This window comes from Myodes glareolus, chromosome 7 (genome assembly GCF_982192425.1).
Source record: "Myodes glareolus chromosome 7, mMyoGla1.1, whole genome shotgun sequence".
NCBI classification, from domain to species: Eukaryota; Metazoa; Chordata; class Mammalia; order Rodentia; family Cricetidae; genus Myodes; species Myodes glareolus.
In genome coordinates, this window is record NC_142032.1 from 13087941 (window position 1) to 13112961 (window position 25021).

The following is a 25021-nucleotide window of genomic DNA, read 5'->3' on the forward strand; positions in this document are numbered from 1 at the left end:
TTCAGCTTACTTCGGGAATATGGCATGTGATAAGTTGGGCATCAACCAGTGGAAGATCCACATTTGTGCAGATGTGGACAGTCCTATCTTGACTCAGTTAAATATGAAGAAACTAAAAAAAAAAATAAGATGTGAAGTTGGGAATGGGATGCGAGGGTAGCAACCTGGGAGTAAGTAGGTGGTGAACAAATCAACAGCTCAGACACCCAGGACAGATGCCAGAACTTGGACAAAAACTGACCAGGGGAGGCCACAGAACCATGGACTGAACCTTCTACTTCTGCTCCAAACAGTCACCTGGGCTGCATAGACAGGGAAATCCACCAGAGCAAAGCTCATCCAGGTTACCTTCGGGCCCAGCCAGAGCTGACTGAGCCCACTAATCACAACCAGTGTGAGTTTAACCAGCAGTCACTGCTTGTTCTTGGCACACAAGACATACTCTCTGCAAGACGGAGCCCATCCCATCCCTAGGTAATCCAGGTCACCTCACCATTTCTCTCTCTAGTGTTGTCAAAGGCTAGACACTGCCCTTAAAGACAAAAGGAAGCATCATGTCTCTAGGGAGCCATACCTAAGCTTTTCTCTGATTTCTGTGTGTACTCACATGGATTCCCAGGGAAAGTGCCCTTTAACTGACACACATAAAATATTTTATATATAATAATACATGATATACACACACATGCATGTACACACACACACACACACACACACATATAAAATCACACAATGAACTCACATCAAGACAAATTTTCTGTCATAGCTCATTGTGGCATTTCCTCTCTTACCAGTTATTTTTTCTTCTTTTCCTCTAAGCTGTGTCCATAAGTATCATTTAAAAAAATTATTTCTGCCAAGTTTTGAAAGCCTACTTAAGGCATAATCCGTGCTGTGTGCCTTCAGTGCTTCATGCACACGAGAACTCTGACTTTACGAAGACAGTTGATCCCTTCCACAGACCACGCCACTCGGTTCACAGTGACGTCATCCCTAGGCCAGCACTTTACCTTTATTACATTGGAACTGGGGTACAAAGAGGTTACATCTCTTAACTCACAACGCAATTGCCAATGAAAACGCTGGGGTCAAACACAAGATCACAATACTTGTGCTTATAAATTTAAAGCACATGAAAAAGAAAGGTCAATCCCGAGAGGGGTTATTTTGGCTCCATACCTCATATAATTCAATAATGATGTTTCCCATTAGACCTCGGCTGCTCTTAATGTTCTCCATGGCCAGAGTGAAGTAGATCCCGCGTGTGTCCGAGATGTAGAGGTTGTACGTGTCGTTCTGGTTCCATTCTTGGACGGCTGCAAACACTTGGTTCTCATCTGTGCTGATGATGTGCATATCCTAAAGAGACAGGAGACCTGTGAGCAGGTAGACCGCCACACCTTTCTCCCCGCTGGGAGCTGGAGTCATCGCCATGACTAGTGAAATGGTGGAGAGAAATCTTGAATTATAGGCAATGTTAAGCAGTTCTGCGCTGGACTGAGGCTGTAAATCGTGAGCATCAAGATTTCTGTTCCTTGCTAGGTGACAGGAAGATGGCTGGAAGGGGCTTTAGAGGGTACCATTTCCCGTAGTTTCCAGGGATTCATCCATGCTCATTTTTTATTTTATATCTGAAAGCTAGTGTTAGTGCTAACAGAGGCGCCCAGCCTTCCGGGCCCCTCACACGTGTGGAGCATCAGGCCCCATGCTCGCTTTTGAGCTGCACTTAGGTTTTAGATCCTTCAGGGCAGTGTTTTCCCTTTCCTTCAGCATCCAATGGGTGGCATGGAGGCAAGCGTGTCTGGCTCTAGACCTCCAGCCTCACATAACCACAGCAATCCACTGTGTGTCCAGCAGCTCTGGGTGTTATTTAAGCGAAGCTGAGCGGGGGTCTGCTGCAAAGGACAGGAAGTTATGCTTGAACAATAATCACACTCAACCTGGAAATCGGTGCCCTAAGTCTTACTGACAGCACCACACTGTGAGGTGAATGACTGACAGAAGCATCAATCGCCACAAATTTCAATTTTCTCCATAAGGAGTGAGAATGAAAGTACCTAATGTTGAGGCACTATTTTGCCATCCAATCTTTTTTTAAATTAAAAATCAAATAATCCTACAATAGAAGTAGTTTGGTCTTACCATCTTCTGGAGTAAACCAAGACACACGGCAGTTCACCTAATTGCTCCAGATCATACCGATAGTGAGTGTGAAACCAGATTTTGGATATCTGAATGTCTGACTCAACAGAAAGGTGAGTTTCATTTGAATGCATAGTTTTTAGATGGGTTATTTTTAAACTAGTAACTGATAAAGTAAAGAATGACTGCAGATATCAGTTTGGCCTCAATGGAAAACCACAAGTCTAGGCTTTCAGGTAGACATGGCGCCTTTAGGATCTCAGTCCTGGATACATCTATTTGCTTATGGTGTGCTCTTCACATGCTACCCTTAAGTTTACAGACCTCGTCATATTCATTTTAGTTTCTAAGCATGGTCTGTAGTATCCCTAAAACCTAATTTGATGGTTCACAACTTAAAACTAATTTTTAAAAAAACCCACAGCACAAGCATGGCTAGGCACTGTGCAATGATGGTATATCCAACTCCCCACCAAGGAATATACATTTATCATAGGTATACATTGCCTGGCTAAACATCTGTTTAAAGTGATGCTGTTAAAATGCATAAATACCGTGTGTACACCATATAACAGGTTACAGATGGAGAACTACACTCGTATCTGTGGAGAAATGCCCTAGCAACAGCACCATCAACAACCAGAGCCAACATCAAATTAATAACCAGGCAGGGTCTAACCTCTGCTTTATTAGACCTACCTTTCTCAGAAGCTATTACAAGTGAAAAGAAGCAACCGTGTCTTCAATGTCAGCACTGTAGTGTGTGTGTGTGTGTGTGTGTGTGTGTGTGTGTGTGTGTGTGTGTGCACGCTCACCACCACCTACACCATTTTATTAAGGAATGAGTCATTTAATCTGGACAACTAGGAGCAAATCAAATTTTAGACCTTTTGTTAGAGGTCATTTTTCAGGAGCCCCTAGCCTTGAACTTTCGAGGTCACGTTGACTCAGACTTAACTTGCTCATTTGTGCTTATATATCTTGTAGAATTACAGGTTCCTGCTGAACTGATTTAAAATAGAAAGAAGTTTTACTCCTAAGATCCATGTGATGAAACCATTTGTGTAGGTAAGGAATGAATGCCCAAGAACCCAGTAGGAGAGGAACAGCAGCTGCAGGAAACCCGAATTAAATTCACTTACCCTGTTAAAGTGCAATAGAAATGCCTAAGTTTTCCCAGATGTTTTGGTCATAAAAATGAATGAGCTAAGTTATTTTAAACTAAACTAATGTAAAGTAAGTGAGGAGAAAACAGCTTAGAACACCATGGAATGGTCAGGGTTAGAGGCAGCCAGCTTTGCTGGAAGGGCATATTAGGTAAACACTATTCTGGGGCCATGCCAGCTGGTGAACAGGTACTCAGCCTCAGGCACAAGAAGCGAGAACATCTCTCATGTCTGAGATCCTATATTCTTCTCCTGAGAAGTGCTTCGTTTGTCAGTCTTTCAGCTGAGAAATATGACTAAGATTTCATCAAGAAACTAACTCTCTCGACAGCATATGGCCAAGGTTATAACTCCAGTGTGAGCAAAATGATCTACAGATCTTTATCAGTTTCTTCATTACTTTCTCACTGAAGAGACTGGGCCTTTACTGTGCTACAAAGTGTGATGATTAATCTTGATAGTTCTAACTCCAGAACTATAATTGCCTGGGGGGGATAGACCTCTGCACATGTCAGTGGAAGATTATGTTGATTAGGTAAATTAATATTAGAAGATCCATTCACTGTGGGTGGCACCATTCCCTGGGCTGGAATCCTGGATCGTATCGGAAGCAGAAAGTAGGCTATGTGAACACAGTTACTGCTCTCTGCTTCTTGACTCTGCATCTGATGTGATCAGATGCTTCAATCACTGTGACTTACCCATCACAAGGGACTGCAATTTTGAATGATAAACCAGAACAAGCCTTTTCTTCCTTCCATTAAGATATGTCTACCAGAATATTTTTATCACGGCAAGAGAGATGGTGACTAAGATTTCCAGACTATCTTTGAATCCCTGAATTCAAAGGACCTTCCTCCTTCTGCCTCCTAAATAGGTAGAATAAAAAGACAGTATGCCCAGTCTGACCTTGACATCTCAACAGTGAGCAGACAAGGGTCTCTAGTCTGAGATCGAGACTACAAACGACTAGCAAAGAGCCTTATATTTTACAATCTAAACAAGTCTTCCAGACACAGTCCTAGGGAATCACTTTGAAAAGTTCTACCAGGAACGCACAACTTTCTAATGTTGCAACATGACATTTTCACCTATGAAGTTCTCTTTAAAGAACCACACAATTGTAATAACTATGTGAACACGTGCCAAATACTCCTTGGTGCTGTGTGAAAAGGAGAAAATATACAGCCCTAAGGTCTAAGGTCACACCATTGTTTCCTCCAAGGAACAATGCAGAATGGAGTCCCAGAGAGGCTATAAGTCCCTTCCAGAGCTACAGAGCTTAATCACAGCAGGTGGAAGGGGGTATGAAGTCATGTCATTGGTAGATGACAATTCCTACATGTTTTACTTGTTAGTCTGTGATTCTTCAAGTGATTTGGACTACATGTTTCTGATTCCATGTGAATTCTCTCTCTTTAAATGGTTCATGGATAAACAGAAATCAACAGATAATAACTGGAATATTAAATCTTTATGGTAAAAAATAATTTAAGGGAAAATATTATTTAAAATTAGTTCATCAGGGTTCTGGACAGTCACAGAATGTTTTCTTGACTGTAGCAACCTCAGCTGGATCCCAACGCATGTGTTACTTTCTTGTTTGCTGGTCCTGAAAACATGAAGGAAGACTTTTGGTGATGATATCAGGAGAAAGAGAGGAAGGAAAATATAGTAAGAATACATTGCAAAGGAAGCTTGCTAATGCTGCCCCAACTTGAAAAGTCTCAAATGTTATTAGGAAAACATTGATCAATCATACCCCCTGCCACTTCAACAATGACTTGGAAAAAACTCCTAGTCACTGTTTGACCCCAAAACAAAACAAAACCTGACTCTAGCTGTAAACACTAACTAAAATATTTCCTTGTTCCTGGTTTTTTTTTTAATATTCTGGGCCTCCTAAAACTTTATATAAACACCTAAATGACTAAGCATTTCCAACCCTCTGGGCACCACACTGAAAGTAGGAAGTTAGGAAAAAGAATAAAATATAAATAAAGCCTATACTGAAGATGTTCCTAACAGATGATTGGTAAAGATATGACACACCTTGATTTTCTTAATGTGGGATTCCCCTTTGTATGCTGTGAATACAATTGGTTAATAAATAAAATCTACCGCAGACTCTGGTCATACTACCTGAAAGTGTACTTCAGAAAGGACTGCCTTTGTCCCATTTACTTTTACAAAAGGGTTCTATGTATCCCAGGTTGGCTTCAAACTCACTATGTGGCCAAGGCAGGCCAGGAGCTGCAGATATTTCTGTCTCCTCTCCCAAATGTTAGGATAACAGGCATGAACCATGACGCCTGACTGAGAATTGCTTTTAATTATTCTCTTTGTTTTTTTGTAATTTCTATACGTTCCAGTTAGTCTTTGCTGCATGTGCGTGCATGTGTGGTGTACATGTTTACACATTTGTGTCCACATGTGTGTAGGTGCTTGTGTGTAGAGGGAAGAATTTAACTTCAGGTATCTTTTTCATCCACCACTCTCTACTCTGGTGCTGAGACAGGTTTGCTGCAAACCCTGGATACAGAGTATAGTTAGACCAGCCTGCCTAAGGGGATCCCCTGACTCTGTCTCTTTACATGAGGGATTATATGTGAGCGCATCCAATGGTGCTGAGGATCTGAATCTCACACTTACACGGCAAGTACTTAATCTACAAAACCTCCCCAAGCCCAAGAGCTGCTTTAAAAAATATAATATATATTTATATAAATATAAATAAAGTAAAGGACTGGGTGTATAGCAGAGCGTGTAGATGGTGTGAGGGAACAACTGAAGGAAGCATTCTCCTTGAGAACAAGTGATGCTCGGAAATGCTTTAAGGTCACGTGGATGGCTGCCCCTTTTGCACTGTTTGCCCAAGCTCTCCGTCGTTGCCTGTATAAACTTGGGAGTGGGCAAAGTTCAAGGACAGAGGACAATAGAAAAGTCAGTCTTCATTTTGGTCATGTCAAATTGTCAGGAATTTTTTTTCTTCACATTGATTAGTAGGACAACAGTTGAGGTAATCACTGATGAGATCGAGAATATGAACTGGCCATGTTAGAGGCTGACACCTGGGTCTTATCAAGTCTCATGGGAAGCAGTTCTTTCGAGATACGCCTTACCCCAAACACTTAAAATGGAGGAAGGTTTCTTAACTTTGGCTGTTTCCCAGAATCATGGGACTCAGGCAAAGTTTGAAGGTATCACTAGAACCCTTTAAGGAACAAACAAAACTTCTCTCTTGTAGAAATGACTTTCAGAGTTGCAACTTAAGAAAAAATAATAGAACCTAAGGGATCAAAAAGGCTATGTCGGGTTCAGAGTGGCACAGTGTTAGGCAATATGGAGGCCAATGCTTCTGAGACGCAATCCTACGATTACCTTAATCTGCACAGCAGACAGGCTATGGGCATTGGTGTCGTCCCCGTAGGTAGCAGCTGTTCCTTAGAGGTACTGAGCACTGTACACGAGACCAGCCGTGAGTTGTTCCTTGATCCCCCACATGTCGGGGTCAGTATTACTATCTCACTCTGCCCGTGAGAAGACCCAGGCTCCTGGGTGAGCGGTTGAGCTGGAAGAGATATTGAGGCTTCTGCTCAAAGGCTCAACTATCTTTTTCCAGCTGCCATTGCCCTTTCCCTCCTGCACCAGGCTTTCCAATTGGACCATAAGTGTCCCGTCTATGGGGTGAGAGTCCCAGCAACGGAACTATGGAAGCCTTGGTGCACTGCTCCCCTCTCCAGTAAAGCTGCTCATGATGACTGTCGCTCACCTCACCCTCTGTGAAACACTCTAAAGTCAAGGTGTGCGTGTTCTGAGCAGGTGAGCTGGGAACAGAAGCATGGGGTCGGTCTTGGGATTACAGAAAATTTCTATCGTTTATTTTTTTTTCTTTCCTAAGGCACGTAACAGCAGCTACAGCACTGCATGGAACAGCAACAACATGCTTGAAGTCACTACAGTGTTTCACACAACGGAAAGAACTAATCTCCCGGCACCCCCTCTGCCCCTAGCTCCTTAGCCCTGATTATGAAAATCTGGGCCAACACCGGCTAATAAAATGATCGATCACCATCCAGCCACATTCACAGCAGTCTCATATTAATGAGACGTTTCTCTGGATGCACTTCTAAGAAGGGGCCGGGTGAGTGGTTTGATACGCCCCCACAATATGTCACCAAGGGGTTGCAAATCATTAATGGAGGGCTCTGGGGAGAAATCAATTCAGGGCCTCATTTGTACCCCACCTGCAGCCACATGCCTAGGAGACTGAACTGTTGCTTTCCTAAGAAGGGTAAAATTTCACAAAATATGTGTTCACACTGAGGTAAACACATCCTTATGGTAGAGAGAGAGATGTTTGGAAGGTTCCTGAAACACATACTTTAGGACAGGGTAGGGAGGCTTGTAAGCTTGGGCCTGTGATGGGAACCACAGAATTCTCCTTTAGGAAACTCAGAGTTGAATGTCTCCCTTTTTCAGCCTCTCATACCAGTTTCCTGGCTGGCTTGAGACAACTGCAGCCAAATATTGAGCAATTTCCCCACAACATCCAGTCATAGAGAGGCAAGAATGAAACTGGAAAGCAGTCTCCTTGTTCCCCAAGACTATTTAACACAAGGTCTGCCATCTTCAACAGCCCTTCTGTCAAACTGCAACCCAACTTCTCAAGGCATTTTAACCTTGTTAAAGGAGACATGTTTGCTCCTCATGTTGCATTGTTGGAAATCTCTGCTCCAGTCTCCCTCCTCCCATTCCAGGACCTGCCCCTCAGAAAGTCTGCCAATGGTCAGCTCCTTCTCAGGAGCTGCTCAAGACCACACCTACAGGGTATTTAAGACCTAGTCGCTCAACCTGACACGATTTCTCTCCTGCCTTTCTGGAGTGACCCAGGAGTTGCTTTGTTCTGTTTACTAAATCTAGTCTTATTAAATTGGTTTGATTTGGCTTATTTGCATCAGTGGAGGAACCCAATAACCGAGGATCTAATACTTATCATTTATGTATAGTTGATCTTTCCTATTCCTAGCTTCCAGAAAATAAAGTGTGGTTAACTCCATACCTTTGCAAAGAAATACAACCTGTCATTTCTTCCTTTGATCCATATAAAATATGGCACAAGGATTATAGATGATTCTTACTATTCAGGAAGAATGTACATAGGTTATATGAAAATTCTATGCCATGCAAGCTATAGAAGAGACCTAGTCATCCATGGATTTTGATATCTGTAGGTGTCATGGTACCAATACCTCTGAGAGAATAAGTCATGACTGTATTTCCTATCGGCCTTGTACTTCCAACCTAGCCTTGCTTACAGGCTGAATTTCATAGTTTTTATATTATCTTAAATAATTTTCTCTAGGATGTTGTCCTCATTATTCATATTCAGTTATCTGCACCTTTCATCCAACACATGGTCTGTAAACTGCTGAGATACTCCCTACCCTCACATTGGCTGTCTTAATGCTGCTTGTCTACCACAAGACAAGCTCTAGCCGGCCAGACATGTTGGCCTTCTTTTCAACAATCCATAGTTAGTTCAGTTTTTTTACACGCTTTAAAATATTTTATTAAATTTATACTTATTTGATTTTGGCAGGCAATGAATGTTCGTTACCATATTTACTCTTCAAGCCCTAGTTCAATTTTTTGGAAATGTTTTTAAATATTTTATTAAATTTATACTTATTTGATTTTTATTGCTTATGAATATTTTGATATTTATAAAATGCGCTGGGTTCAAGGCATTGAGTGAGTGCGTGGAGAAATCATCTAGTGAAGCTACAACACAATTTTAACTCGCTAATGTCGTACCCAGTTTTCTCTACGGCTGACACAAACAGCACAGGTTTGTCCCAATCCTGCTTCTGAGCACGAGCAAGTCATTTCTGGTTTTGACAAGCCTTTCTTCCTCCTGGGTGTGACTCAGCTTGGTAGTTCATTGGCCTATTCCGTACTTTGAACTGAAAGACCAAGGAGAGGCTTCTAATCAAAGTATTTCTAACCACCTCCTGTTCATTTGTTACCAACTGACTTTTTGCGCAAGGTCAAATCATACAAGCCAGACTGTACCTATTTTGACTGGGAGGAAGTGAATCAGTGTTTCCCAGGGATGATCCCAATATCTACACAAACAAAATAATGGGCACAGCAGGTTGTACTTATAAAAGTTTGCACTCACATACACGTATACACTCACATGACAAATATAAGCAAAGAAAAGGCGGGGATCAGTTTGAGAGTCTGGGGTACGAGAGGAGTTCAGGGAGGGTATCTGGTAGGAGCAGGGGGCAGGGAATGAAGGGTAGATGATGAAATTTTATTCCAATTAAAAACATAAAAAATTAATAATTTTGGAAAATAGTAAAAGAGTTTTATAATTTAAATTCTCCATCAATAAGAAGATTTTTAACCAATTCAATGGTAAGCATAGATTGTCCACTTAAATGGAAGAAAAGTTGAGTAAATGGAATAAAAGAAAGAATAGGTGAAAACAGAATGGAATGAACACATCCATACATGAATAATTGAAAATAAAATACAATAATCCTCTCACCTCTGTGCTCAGGTAGTCTTTTACAATGTTTCTTGGCCTCATCTCAGAGGCTGATGTCTTTTCGACATATGACATGGTAAGTGTACACCTCGAGACAGTGTCCCTGCTGCCTCATTAAATTATATAATCATATTCTGGCTTTGTTCACCAGGAATTTACAAACTCCATCTTTACCTTGTGTTCACAAGAAATGGGCTGCACAGAATAAGCTTTATAATCAACAGTTATTCAGGCCATTTTATCTTCGCAGTGACAGAGTGGGGTGGAAACATAGGTACACTGTTCATAGTCACCCTTTAGTGGAAGGGGAAGCAAGAACGCCGCCAGACTTCTCTGTGTACTTTCAGGGACCACCTGCAGCGGCTGTGCTCCTGCCTAGCAAACTCACCTTCTGGTTGTCAATAACACAGCTAAAGGAAGGAGAACCCTCTAAAGAGACTGATTTCAAAGCCGGTATTCCTATCTCTCCCACTCCTGGCACAGCGCCCAAGACCACATCACATGCTTGAGTTACAGGAAATCAAACCCACGCATGGCATGCTGCCGAGAAAGGAGTAACCTCTCAGGTTCAGCACCATCAACAATGACCAGAATCCTTCCGAAGTGCTCCAGACCAAATGCCAATGACTTCCTGCATCCCATGGAGGCAGTCTCTCCATCCCTGGCATTGTCAGGCAAGACTCTAGAGAGCAGGCGCTGCATGCAATACCTTTGGCAAGGAGTACTTGGGCAACTTTATCTGGGCAAAGGCTTCTCTTCGATAGGACACGTAGTAGCTGGCTCTTCCACCTATTGTTACCTGGATCGTGGGGGAAACAAAAAGAAATCAGGTGGTGCCACAAGCTGGAAAATACTGTCCTGTGCATAAGCAACCACAATATGCTCAAAATTACCTTTTCAACTATGCCTGATGCTACTTTTGACTCTCTGGTGCCTTGAGTATTTTTACATCATAGTGTTGAGACAATAAATGCACAATTATAATAATAATTCCCATCTTCCTAAATTTCTAAGTAAGAACATAGCTTGATGTGGTATTTGGCCACTGTGCTTTGCAGATAAAACACACCTAATGCATATTTTCAACTGGAAACTGAAACTCCAAGCACTGATACATTCATGATCTATTTGTCCAGTATTTGTCATTTTTATTAATTTATTAATACATTACAACCACAGGACCAGGATCACAAGCATTTTTCAGAATCTAAATGATTAGCATGGTTCAGAGCACCATTATTGTGAAGTTTAATTTCACTTCTTCCTTGGCCACACTTTTCCATTTATATTCACGAATCCATGCCTTGAACAGATGCTTATTGATCCTTCCCATGTGCAAGCTGATTAAAGGTGGGAGGGAAAAGTCCAGACATGGAATTCATAAACCTCTGCTAGTTCAGAGGTAGGAGGACAGGAACGAGCTCTGCCACCTCACTTGGCAAAGGACAGATACTTCATTAGATGATACAGAACCACTCTAAGAAATTGTCCCCAGGCCCATTTTTGTGGAAAAGTCCTGTCAATAGGCCCAGATCTGTGGAGGGCTGCTCTTGGTCCAATTATCCTAACTCCAGGGAAATTAATATTCCAGAGGAAGACAACATGGCCTGTTCAGAGAAAATAGCAGGAGGACAATAGTGACCAGACTGCTGCAGAGGCAATTACGGCTGGCACATTCTCCCTTCTCACCAAAGCCCGAGTCCATGCTGGAGACCAGCCAGTCCCCTCACTCCTGCCCAAAAGCTGGCAGCTATCCCCAGCAACTGCTGGGAGCAGTGGGGTGGAACATCTCTATTGAAAGCCCCATCACAACCCACTCTAAGACATGACCTCTCCCATGGCTCCTTTCCTCTTCTTCACAGATGGAAGACCCCAAAGTGCATTCCCCAAGCTGCCAGGTAGAGTGGATGTTAGACTCAGCATAAGGCAGAACCTGAGAAAAAGCCTAATTCAAGGTTCAGGCTGTAAAGGATGTAAATAGATCTGTCTTCTCCTTCATATTTAGGGCTATCCTAAGACTCTACTTTCTTAATGAGATTTGTTTTTCTCTTTTAATTCTAGGACTTTTATTTTGCTAAAATACTTGTTATGAATCTACATTGCTTTGTATTGGCTTAAAAGTGGGAGCTGACATAATGAGATTGATGGTCTGTGGGAAACCCCCTCTTTTTAAAATAATCGTTAAGTTCATAGAATCAGATTAAGTTGGGCCTGGACCCATAGACACCCTTAGACCTTGCAAGACCCTATGCGTTCGTTTCTTTGATTTGGTTCTATTTAAATTATAAAATCAACCCATATAAGCATACCTGCTAATCAGAAAACATAGATCAATACTTTTGAGTTTTAGCATGCTTCAGAATCACCTGGATAGCTTATTAAAATTTAGACTGCTGGGCTCCATGTCTGATTCAGTTGAGTTTGGCTGAAGTCAACAAATTGTCTTTTCTAATAAGTTTCTTAGAGCTATTGCCATCTGGGAGCCACACTTTGAACCTGAGAGAACTAGATCTTTAACAGAAATTTGCATACACCTCTATATGCCTCAACTGAACTTCTTGACTGCTATTATTCATAGTGGTGATAATTTTTAATTGATATGAAATTCCTATAATTAAACCTCTTTAAAATACACAGTTTAATACCACTTAATTCATTCACAGCATTATCCAGTTTTCACCTCTATTTTGTCCTAAAGTATTTTGTCACCATCCAAAGGAAATTGCATATATAGGATAACATTTAATCACTTTAAATACATGCTGTGCTTAAAATACAGTTCTCTATAGAACCTTACAGAATCTGCCCTTTAGCATAGATTGCCTCACACACAACCTGGAACATTCATGCTTCAATAATAAGTACAGATTATGGTATATATGGACTGTGGAATGCTTCAATATATTAGAGGGCACAGGAAGACCATTAGCCAAAGGGTTCCCCAAGTACTTAAACTACCGTAGGATCATAGAATCGCACACAGATATTAAGATGTCTCCCTCCACTTTCCCTGCCTTTGTACCTCTTGGCTCAGACCTAAGTTCAGAACTCAAGAGTTCATGGAAAAGTCTTATATGCCACCAGTTAGTTTACTGTGACCCTGTCTATCAGCTTCTGAACTTTACCTCTTCCTTTTCTGTGGGGCTTTTGGCATTTACTCTTGAGGCATACATATTCCTCTAAGTGTTCCTTCATGTCTTACAGCATGGTTGTGATCTTCTTCCTTCCTCAACAACACAAGCACTACAGGTTTAACGTTTGTATTTCTTCTAAATTGTATGCTGAAGTTTAATGCTCAATGCAATAACCATAAGAGGTAGGGTCTTTTAGAAGGCAATGTGGTGTGGGACAAGGGTCTGTATCCTGTCAATTGTGTTTTAAATAAATGCTGTTTGGCCAGTAGCCAGGCTGGAAGTATAGGTAGGACAACCAGACAGGAAGTAGAGGTGGGCCAAAGAGAACAGGAGAATTCTGGGAAAAGGATTCTGCTTTCTTCAGTCTTGACCCAACCACAGAAGAAGTAAGATGTGACTACTTCACTGAATAAGGTCCTGAGCCACATGGTTAGCACAGAGAAGAATAATGGGCTAATATAAGTTATAAGAGCTAATAAGCCTGAAAAATGGGCCAATCACTTTATAACTAATGTAGATCACTGTGTGATTTCTTTGGGACTTAATGATTGTAGGAACTAGGCAGAACAGAAACCTCAGACAACAGCAATGAAATTCTGAACACTTGAACCAATGAAGTGGACATCAGAGCATTAAGAAAATGATTACAGGCAACTACCTTTAGCCTCTCTCACCCATCTGTCCCTCTGCCGTGCAAGAGCACAGTAGATAAGACACAAAATCACAGGCAGATAAAAGGTCCTTATAGACAACAAACCTACCTCTGCCTTGCTCTTACTTTGTCAGCTCTTGGAGAAAATGAGAATTATACTTTTGATGTTTATAAGTCACCCAGTTTAAGATATTTTATCATGACAGCAGAAATAGTCTGATAAATAAATTGCCATGGGAAATGACTTGCTGCTAAAATTCAAGAAGGTGCCTTAGAAGTAGAGTGGTGGGTAGAGGCTGCAGTGGCGCCAAAATGAAGGCTAGATACAAAGCATATATTACAATGCATGGAGCATTAAGGTGAAGGTTCAGGGAAGCTTCAGAGACATCGTTAGTCTTGGAGATGGGTGGAGTGGTGTGATCAGCATCCTGTGGAAATCTGGACAGAGAATGGGATGCTGATGAGATTTGAGATGAAAACTTGGGAGTAGTGTGTTGGATACGGAAGGACAGGCCACCTTCAAAGAAGTGACCTGCAGTGGGTCTATGTTTGAATATTTGTGGGCGGCAGAATTTCAATGTATAGACTTAGAATGTTTGGTGGGAGAAGCATTCAAGCAAAGTTAAATTTGACATATCCTCCAAGACAACTTAGAGTAAATTGTGAGATGAGAAAATTAATTCTGGATAAAGTTTCTACTCCAAAGGGAAGTGGTACTTGGAAGATTTGAAAAATATGGATCTTGCCCATGTAAACAGATAAAGACAGGTTTGGGTGATAAAGCCAAAGGAATGATCAAGGAAACATTTTATAAGGACATTAGTATGAACAGAAGGAAGCCAGATGGCATTCATTAAGGGAAGGGAAGAGTAGTCCCTGAGGCACTTGGGAGACTTCCAAAGCTCCTAGTCCCATTACAGTCCCAGAATATCAGGGGTTTGAGGACAGAATGGTTAGAAGGCCTTGGAACTCACTACCCAGCATCACCTGAGCCTGTTTTCCAGATTTGACCACAGAACTCTCTAGATAACCCTGTTAAGCCTCATGTGTGGCCCAGGTGACATCTCTGCAAAGCCTACGGAATAAATTTTGAGGGCATTCCTGGGGCACTGACTTTTCAAACACACAGAGTTCAAGGGTTGCAGAAGTGTAACAGCTTCTACTAAGTTTCTAAGGATGCCTTGAAAAGCCCTAGGTACCAGGGAAGGGATATGGCAGGAATTGGGGGGGGGGCTTCATCTGCATCCCTATGAAGACAGGAATGGTACTAGGTGCCAGGAAAGGGATGCAGCAGGCATGGGGCATCATCTACATCCCTACGAGGACAGAAATGGTACTAGGTTCCAGGGAAGGGATGCGGCAGGCAGGGGGCTTCATCTGCATCCCTATGAGGACAGGAATGGTACTAGGTGCCAGGGAAGGGATGAGGGCAGGCATGGGGCTTCATCCATATCCCTACGAGGACAGGAATGTCAGGACTGTGGCCAGTATCCAGAGGGTTCCACTTGGGAAATTCCCAGTCAAGCCATGGGATTGAGATTCTCTACAAGGAGTAGACCACCAATGTGGAACTACTAGATGTCAGAAAGCTACAGTGAGTCCAAGCCAATCCATGAGTGTCACAATGTGGGCTATACCCAGAAAATCTCTAAGGGCTCAACCCCTAACTCAGTCTGCCTAGAAAACAGGACAAACAAGAATTATTTTCAATCATCAGAATTAAAGTAGTTGGATTTGTTGAGTTTTGGACTTACTTGGAATCTGACAAGATTTCTTTTCTTTTTTCTTTTATTTTTTTTAAGAAATCTTTTCACATTTTACATACCAATCCTAATTCCCACTCCCTCCCCTCCTCCCACTTTCCCCATCTTTTGAACATGACAACAAACAAGAATTGGGCAGGGAATACAGGAATGGACTAGTAGTGACTAAAGGTTTAAATTCTCTCCAAGATTTCACATTGAAATTTGATCAGCAAATGTAACAGAATCAAGAGGTGGAGCCTTTCAGGACATGACTAAGGAATGGGCTCTTCCCTCATGGAGGTTTGAAACAGTGACGTATCTCCTTCCTTTGCTGCTCCATTCGGCCTGAGGAGGACAAAGTTGAAAGCACCACTTTGAAAGCAAGAGATAAGCCCCTCCAGCACCATATCAGTCAGTCAGTGCCTCAAACTTGAACTCTGAAGCCCCCAGACCAGGGAAAAACAAATCTCTAATGTTTATAAATTATTCAGACTTGGCATTTTCCTGTAGTAGCAGAAATGACTGACGCCGACACAGCGTCTCCAGGACGACAATGGATGTATGATACTAACAATGACTCGACTAAAATTTATCCAGCACCCCAACCATGCTCCGGAAGTCCCTTAGCTCTTTTATAAATAATCTAGCTAATCCTCGTGGCAACACTCCAAAGGTATAAGATGCCGAGTGGCTTGCCCAAGACAAGACAAAACTGAACCTCTGAAAGCTGAGTTCTGAAGCTGTACCCGTTCTCCTAGTGGCTGGGAGAATCTTTCCTCTGTCTTACTCATCTCACTATAATAACACAACACCTTTTCTTGGATTCTTACATCTCTTTAAAATTATACTTGTTTATAAAGCTTTGCAATTGGTGTGTGTGTGTGTGTGTTTCTCTGCATTCCCAGACAGCCTGTCTTGACAATGATGGGACATTTTGAAAACCATGTCTTCCTAGCAGAGGAGTGCTAACATAAACAAGAGCGGTATCAGTCACTGTTTAGTCTGTGTTAGGAAATGGAAGACGCTGCAGCACATGGTTTACCGCATTTGATTTCCCATATCCTTCCTTTCCAGGTCAGGAGCTTGACTTGGAGAGGCTCAGCCTAGGACTCAGCATCACACAGTGTTTCACTGTTGCAGCCAGAAAATGATCACTGGCTTTCTTACTCCTGCCTCTGTTCAAACCCTGGCTCAAAAACAAGAAGGAAATTAAAACTAACTACTGAATGATGTGTTTCTAGGATGAATCTGTGTATCCACAGAGACTGTGGGTCTAGTAGTCTCCACTGTTCTGTGACTACAGGTGGGCACTCAAAATCTCTCTCCATTCCTGTCCAGTCCTGGATGGCCAATGGCTTATTTCCAGACAGAATCTTAAGTACCACATCCACAGGAGATCTCCCGAGTGCTAGGGAGACACCAGATGATGCATTTGCTGTCTCTCCATTATTATTTGTGTGACTCTCTGGCAACCACACAGGAAGGAATAAAGTTTAGTGACTATTAATCTATTTTGATGAACTTTTCTCTTCCTTACAAGCAAATTTCCTAGCACTGTAAATCCCAGAGATTATTACTACTCTCCCTTTCAGTGACACCTTTTATTTTACATTTGATGAATGTCATCCAATTATTTGCTCTGGGCCCATTCGTCATGCTAAACACAGAATTAGCTGGGTCTTTTCCTTACTAATGACTGGCTCGTTAATCTGACTTTCTGGATTTCCATTATACAGGTTTAATTGGGCTCCTAGCCAGTGAAAATGATTCCTTTGGATAAATGCATTGGCCATTAAATAAATCTGTCCCTTTTGACACTCCCCGTTCTTGCTGTGGCCAAGTTTAAAACCTGACGCAGCCCTAATTATTTTTGTTGATTCATCCTGTCTCTGAATGACAGTTTTTCCTAGTGAACAGAGGGAAATCTTCTCACTAAACATGAAATCAAACCCAGTGAGTTACTTCCTGTCCCTCTTCAGGAATTTGTCAATTGAACCTCTTTCTGAGTAGACATGAGTCAACCTGTAGAGTCTGGATTTATAAGCAGACATAGGAAATAAGAGAAGGACAGAAACAAATATTTTTGAGCACCTATGTTATTATGAGTGCTTAACTTTCATATTATATAATATCCATGATAATAACTGTTAATGTTACTAATTTTAATAATACCACTATTATTAGATATTAGGTGGAGAGATTAATAGCAGATAACATTATTGAGTACTTGTATCAAGTGCTGTTCATATGTACATACCAACCTTCCATTTTATGTTCAGGAGAAAAACTAACATAAAATAAAGTTATACAAAGTATTCAAAAATAAACAGCAAGTGAATGGTGGCCCTGGAATTGAAACCTGATATTAAGTGTTTTTAAAGATAAGGCCAACCCTTACTTTGAATGAGGCTCCCAAACCTCTCTGTGGAAATGGACAGGTCCTGTATCATTCAGCTTGCAGTTTCACAGACAGTGTATCCTCCAACACAGCAGATCTTTCTGTGTGGAGGTCTTGTCAATTTCCCGTCCCTGAAAATCAATGCTCCTTTGTTGACCAGGAGTGAATGGGGCTGCTCTCAGAATGTGTGGATAAGGGGGACCACAATGGAAATAAAATTGGCTTATACAAGGACTGTTGCCTTCATAGAAAATGGCATTTAAAAGCTTTTCCAGTTAGGAGACTGATTTGGGTCCAGGACAATTTGAGTAATACTGACCAAGAAAAATGACTGCACTGATAGGTATATCAGTTACCCATCACACGACTGAAGCATTGTTTCTTCCTCCTTAAAGAAGGGAAGAGGATACTTGAGCCCTTATAATGCAAATTACCCTTTGAAAATTCTTTTGCTCATTAATTCAGATTATTTAAAGTACCTCTAAATATTTTTATCTTTTTCCCCTAAAGAATTCTCTCAAAGAATACTCTTTTTTTTTCTTTTTGTAAAAGGAACACTCCTCCATGGCTGGTGGGACTGAAAACTGGTAGAGCTGTTTTGGAAATCAATATGCCAATTTCTCAGAAAATTAGGAAACAACCTACCTCCAGATTTAGCAATACCACTTTTGGGTATACACCCAAAGGATGCCCAATCATACCACAAGGACATGTGTTCAACTATATTCATAGCAGCATTACTTGTCATAGCCAGAACCTAGAAACAACCTACATGCCCCTTGATTGAAGAAGTGATAAAGAAAGCATTATACATTTACACAATCGAGCACTACACAGCAGAAAAAATAACAGTATCTTGAAATTTGCTGGCAAATGCATGGATCTAGAAAACATCATATTGAGTGATGTAATCCAGACCCAGAAAGACAAATATAATGTGTACTCACTCATAAGTGGCATAAAGCAAAGAAAAAGCCTACAATTCAGAATCCCAGAGAACCTAGACAACAGAGAGAACCCTAAGAGACATACATGGAACTAATCGACATGGGAAGTAGAAAAAGACAGGATCTCTGAGTAAATTGGGAGCATGGGGATTATGGGAGAGAATAGATGGAATGGGGGGGGGGAAAGAAAGGGGAACAGAGCAAATGTATGTTCAATAAAAACAATAAAAATAAATAAAATAAAAAATAAATTAAAAAAGAACAAAGAAATAGATTTATGAACACTGGACCCTAAGAGTCAACTTGATGCCTGTTCTCCCAGCAGCTCAGGAATCTGAGACACAGCAATCACTATTTGGTCTTAGAGTTCAAGTCAACTCTCATGGCAGCTTTTTCATCAAAGATGAAGTTCCTCAACTAACTTGAGGCCATTTCCCAAAGCTGCTTTGCTAAGCCCCCCCCCACCTCCCTATCTCAATGATGCAGCATGAGGAATAACACAGCATCCTATCAGCAAGTCATCTCCTGTCCCAGACTGTCTGGCTCGGAATTTAGTGTTGGTCTAACTGGTGTTTGCTGATTTTACAGCCTACAGGTCCTGTAGTACTGATGTAATACCTAGTTTTATATCTCTGTGTCTAGAAAGCATGACCCGATTATCTAACACTATATCTTTATGCTAAGGCTGGACCTCCTTCAAAACAGATTGGCACATAAAATCTTTTATCGGTATCAAATATAATAGTCCCAAAATAGCTTCACCAAGAATAGATTTGGGATAAAAGCTGACAGTGAAGCCAATATTTCTTTTTCTTTCATAATTTTTGTTTGTAGGGATGGAAGGGGATGGAGAGGAGGGGAGTAGTGAACTTGTCAGTAAACTCCTTTGTCAAAAACTACTGATGAAGCAATTCCCACCATCACCAGCAAGATATCCAGCTTCACTGCTTATCAGAAACATCAGCAAACCAGTAACCAACTTCATTGCTTACTAGGAATGCCAGCAGGTCAGAGAACAACGATGAGCCAGAAAGTCATGGGACAATGACCTTTTGTCTAGGACACAACATCTGGCATAATTGATAGGTTTAGCTCTGACCATCCATATTTTATCAGATAGAACAAAAGGACTCAGTTTCCAATTCCGTTTGCCTACAAAGGAGATCCTTTTCCCATTTTTTTTAAAAGAATGGAGCACATTAGTTGTTGCCCTAGAAATGGATCTGAATCTGGCTGTTCCCCCCTTGCTGATTTAATAACTTTGAGAAAGTAATTTAGATTTCCTCTCCTGAAAAATAAAGATATAACTACTACTTCTGAAGATACAGCATGGGAATAAATTCATCTTCACGACGCACACAGAGGGAGCTGCTTGCTGCATATTACTTGTTCAGAAAGAATTGCAGATAAAGATGCCTGTGGCCACAGAACACCTGGGAGACCTCCTAGGGACTGGCGAGTACTTATAGACAGCCACCTGATCACACTGTCCAAGGGTGGAGCTCTGAAATTCCTCTCCTTACTCTCAACCAGAATGACTTTCCAGGGGGACCACAAATAGAGGCCACAAAGCTTAAATGAGCTAAAAATTGCCATTAATGAAACTAAATTTGATATTTATGTTTTACTTTCATGAGTCGAGGGAAAAGAATCCCGGGGGATACCGTTCAGACTCCTGAGACAGACAGAAGCTTGCTGTATTCCGCGCTGCTTCAGTTTGTGTGCATGTGTGTGATAGGTTGGTGAAAAGAAGAAATAAATGCAGAAGTAATGACAGAATATGGATTTGAACCAAGGAGTCTAACATCTGTAAATACTTCTGAGTAATGGAACAGTATCTGAAAAATAGTCATTTTCAGAATCATGGATAAGGATGACAAAGTTTCTCTCCTCTCTCTCTCTCTCCCCGCCTTCTTCCCACATGGAGTCTGGAATGAAGGACAGACATTTTAAAGCTTGCTGTCAAAACACCTCCTTCCTTCCAATTGTCAAAAAGGCATTGTCCCTTGTACCATGAACTCAAAATGCTTTTGTAAAACATGGAACAAAGTGTGTGTTAGAAATTCCATTTAAAAGGTCTGGCATGTAAAGTCTTAACATTTTTTTGAAAGCTTTCTAGTTAGCTTGATCAACCATGCTCATGTAATCTACTTTCTTTTTATATAAATGGTAATATGAAGTTAATTATTTGAATAAAACCTCCCCAAAGTAGACAGTAGCCTCTGTTGCTTCACCAGTCTTCCTGAACTACAGGAAATGAAACTGAACAGATGAGACGGATGTAGCATAAAGACATTGGCATCTTTTGCCTTATTTCCAGCTCAGCCACCAACCTCTTGTAATTTGGGGGTTACTTTCCTATAAGAAAGAAACTAACAATATTTACCCATTCCAGATTCCTGTGAAAAACTGAGATAAGATAAACAATGATTTTTATTCATGTAAAGGACCCTGGAAAGAAAGATTAGGTTGTAGCAATCGCAACTGGGAGGAAGAACAGGATAATCCCTCACTGATAAATCCAGGGGAAGATGAAGATATGTCCATGCTAACACTGAGAGGAGCTGGATCTGTCAGTTCCACACAGAGACCAATCGCCCAAGGCCAACACGAGTATGAGGAAGAGAAACAGGAAAGAGATAAGTATCATCGAATGACACAGGTATCTGCAGCCACATGGGATGAATTGCAGGTATGCACGGCTGCAGGCAAAATAATTAATTCTACTGATATTTCCAAAGTAGTTTGCACATCTTGAAAGGACAAGGAAAACAGGACCATTCATTTTCTAGAGATGAGGTTCATGAGGACCTGGGATTTCCAGGTGGTTTTGAGCTGCGTGTGAACTGGGAGGTGTAACAATGACCCTTTGGTTGTGTCGCCCTTGCATGCCTCATGAGTGAATTTCAGGGCAGCAGGGGATGGACTGAAACCATCTGCCAAGTGGTTTCCTAGACAACACTTCTTTAAGGGGCCAGGTATCTTAAAGAAATGCCAGCTGCTACTTCTAGGATTTTCCCCCTTGCGGTCTCTATATTAGCTTTCTCTCATGCCCGTCACTGGCGTTACACACACTGACTGTTCCCAAGAACAATTTACATTGTGGAGGAGGCACCATGAAGTTCTTGCTTATTAATGAGTTGAATAACCTACAGAAATTGGGCAGTCCCGAAGTTGCAGTGTTCAGATTTAAAAGTAGGTTATTAAATCCTGACAAGGTCAATTATACTACATAGTTTGCAATAAAGCTAAATTGTCCACACTGAAGCCTTGCCAAAGAATGGATAGTTTAGGACAAATCATCTGGATCCATGCCTAGAACCAACCTATTTCATGGAGACCTGTCCCGCTCCTCTCCAATTTTCCAACCCATTCACCATTATTTTTCTTCTCAATTCCAGGCTCTTTTTTGATAGTCTTCTTGTAGCACTCACTGGCTGTTGCCATGAACAGTAGGAAGTTGGCCCATTTGGTGAACCACATTGATTGTGAGGATAGATAATGTGTCTCTTGCCTAACTGTGCCCATGCCACAGCATCTGGAATCTTTACAGTGCTCCATGCTTCTAGTTTTTCTTTTTGGTATTTTCCATTACTCTTTGATAATCTCCTACACTATATTATGATTATAATCTTTCCTCTTCACTGACTCTCCCAAAATCCTCTCACATTCCTCCTCCAGTCACACACACACACACACACACACACACACACACACATCCCATAACCACTGACACTGAGTCTGATTTTATTACACTGATTCTCATTTGATCTGAATACAACCCAGGAGGTTTAATGATATCATCATTTTATAATTAAAGGGCCCAAAGTCCAAACAGGCTACTTTAGGACACAGTTTTTCTTAAAGTGGGGGCCTCAAAGAAAACCCCCAGACTTTTTCCACTTTTCTACACTTTTAAAATCTGTGTTTCCCTAATTAGAATTAAAAAGAAAAATACAGAGAAGAGATAATTGCATGGATTGTTATATAACTGGACAGCAACTTTACATCAAATATTCCTTTGCGTGTGTGATAGCAATTCAACATGAAACTCAGGAGCTGTAAGAACGTTCACCTTCATGTGGGAAACACAGCAGCGGATGACCTGGCGTTCTTAACCATTCAGTGCTGAATCCACATATTAACGGAGGCTGCGGCCACACTGGCTCTATCTTGCGAACTTTCATCCTGCTGGAGGATGGCATGACGGACACTGGCCCTGGCTTCACTACATGTTACATGCAACATTTACCAACAGGAAAGCGCACATACAGCACATCTGTGCTCAGACTGGGCCATGTACTGCCACGACGCAGTAATATCACAGAATCTACCAACCCTTTGGGAAGTCAGAATAATGCATGAAATGTACCAATAGCAATGCAGGAGCACTGACAATGCCGTCCCTGCTACCCCTGCACGAAAGCTCGTTCCTGCACTATTCCCCCCACAGAACACCCATGGTAGAGTGAACCTCGTCTAACATCATGTTCTACAATTAGAATGGATTAGTGTTGAATACGGTGGGCACCACACTCATCCAGCTGTGTTTGCAGATGGAACAAGAAAATATAAGACAGCAAAATCACATAGCTAGCAGAGGGGTAACTTGAATTGAAATACATATTTGCTTGACTCTAAGATGCTGTGGGTATAGCCACCATTCTAAATCATCCTCCACAGTGTGACACACATAAATGTGTGCTCTCTCTCTTCACACACACACACACACAGTATCATATGCAATATATAAACTGGTGTGATTTACAATCTTACAGGCTTAGAAGAGTTGATCTCTAATAATAAAGGACATTTTGCTTGCTGAATGAGAAGATGAAATAAGGCATAGAGCTGAGAGAGGCCCGGCAGGCAGAACTGTTCTAAGTGACAAATGGAGAGAAGGTGAAAGAAAAAGTTGGTGAGAAGGCATGAGAGAGCTTGAAGGGAGAAAAGAAGGAGACAGAGGTGGTCACCAGAAAATCTGGAAAGGTATGGGAAGGGAGATTCAGGAAGGTGGTGAATCACTCGTTGATTCGAAATGATAGAAATAGCACCTATGTGCAGCTTATATTCGGTATGCTGTGTGTATGCACACTACTGCTTTGGAAAGATTCATTGTAGCTCACAGTTTCAGAGGGTTTAGTTCTTTATCACTTGGTTCTGTACTTCTGCGCCTATAGGTGGGGAAGAATACGATGATATCATAAAAATAAGACAGACATTCCTAACCTCATGATAGTCAAATTGAGAGAGGGAAGAAGAGATGAAGAGGAGAAAGAAAAGAAGGAAGGAAGGAAGGAAGGAAGGAAGGAAGGAGGGAGGGAGGGAAGGAGGGAGGGAGGGAGGGAGGGAGGGAGGGAGGGAAGGGAGGGGGGAGGGAGGGAGGGAAGGAAGGAAGGAAGGAAGGAAGGAAGGAAGGAAGGAAGGAAGGAAGGAAGGAAGGAAGGAAGGGAAAAGAAGACATGACCAAGACAAGCAAAGGACTCATTTCTTATGACTTCCCTTCTTCAGCTAGGTCTCCTAAAGTTTTCAGTGTCTCCCAAAGAGCACCACCAGCTGGGGCTTAACACATGAGGCACCTGGGTGACATCTGAAGTCCATAATGTAATGCTGTACAGTACAGGGTATAATCATCCCTTCATTTCTAATCCATAACTGTATTAGTTAGAATTTTTATTTCTATGATGAAACACCATGGCTAAAAGGCATGTTGGGGAGGAAAGTGTTCATTTGGCTTACACTTTCGTATCACTCTTCATCACCAAAGGAAGTCAGGATAGGAATTCAAACAGGATAGGAAGCTGGAGGCAGAAGCTGATGCAGAGATAATGGAGGAGTAATGCTTGCTGACTTGGTCCTCATAGCTTGATCAGTCTGCTTTCTTATAGAACCCAGGACCACCAGCCAAGGGGTGGCCCCACCCACCATGGGCTGGGCCCTACTCCATCAATCACTAATTAAAAAAATGCCTTACAGAACTGTCTACAACCTAAATTTTTAGAGGCATCTACTTGTTTGTGATTCCTTCCTACCAGATGACTTTAGCTGTGTCAAGTTGACATAAAACTATCAAGTACAGCATTTTTAAGAAAATGCATATAACATTCAATGATTTTTAATAAACATGCTCCCAAACCTGTTGCAGAGATAGATCCTTTTATAAATGAAAGGAACTATCCAAGAGTTACAGTTGGGAAGCAAGGAATTCCTTATTTGTGCCCTGTTGACAATCTAACTTGTCTAGGTTCTTGTGAAATTAACAACAGAAGAACACGCTC

General features: G+C 41.5%; 1 protein-coding gene across 1 annotated transcript in view; it reads right to left on the reverse strand.

Moving 5' to 3' along the window:
* Sorcs3 (sortilin related VPS10 domain containing receptor 3) overlaps nucleotides 1–25021 on the reverse strand; it is a 627874-nt gene that overhangs the window by 107564 nt on the left and 495289 nt on the right. Inside the window, exons 8-9 of the mRNA XM_087907815.1 lie at nucleotides 10577–10666; nucleotides 1180–1359 (exon numbers count right to left, since the gene is read on the reverse strand). Coding sequence (XP_087763941.1) covers nucleotides 1180–1359; nucleotides 10577–10666 — 270 coding nt within the window. The remainder of the gene's footprint in view (nucleotides 1–1179; nucleotides 1360–10576; nucleotides 10667–25021) is intronic.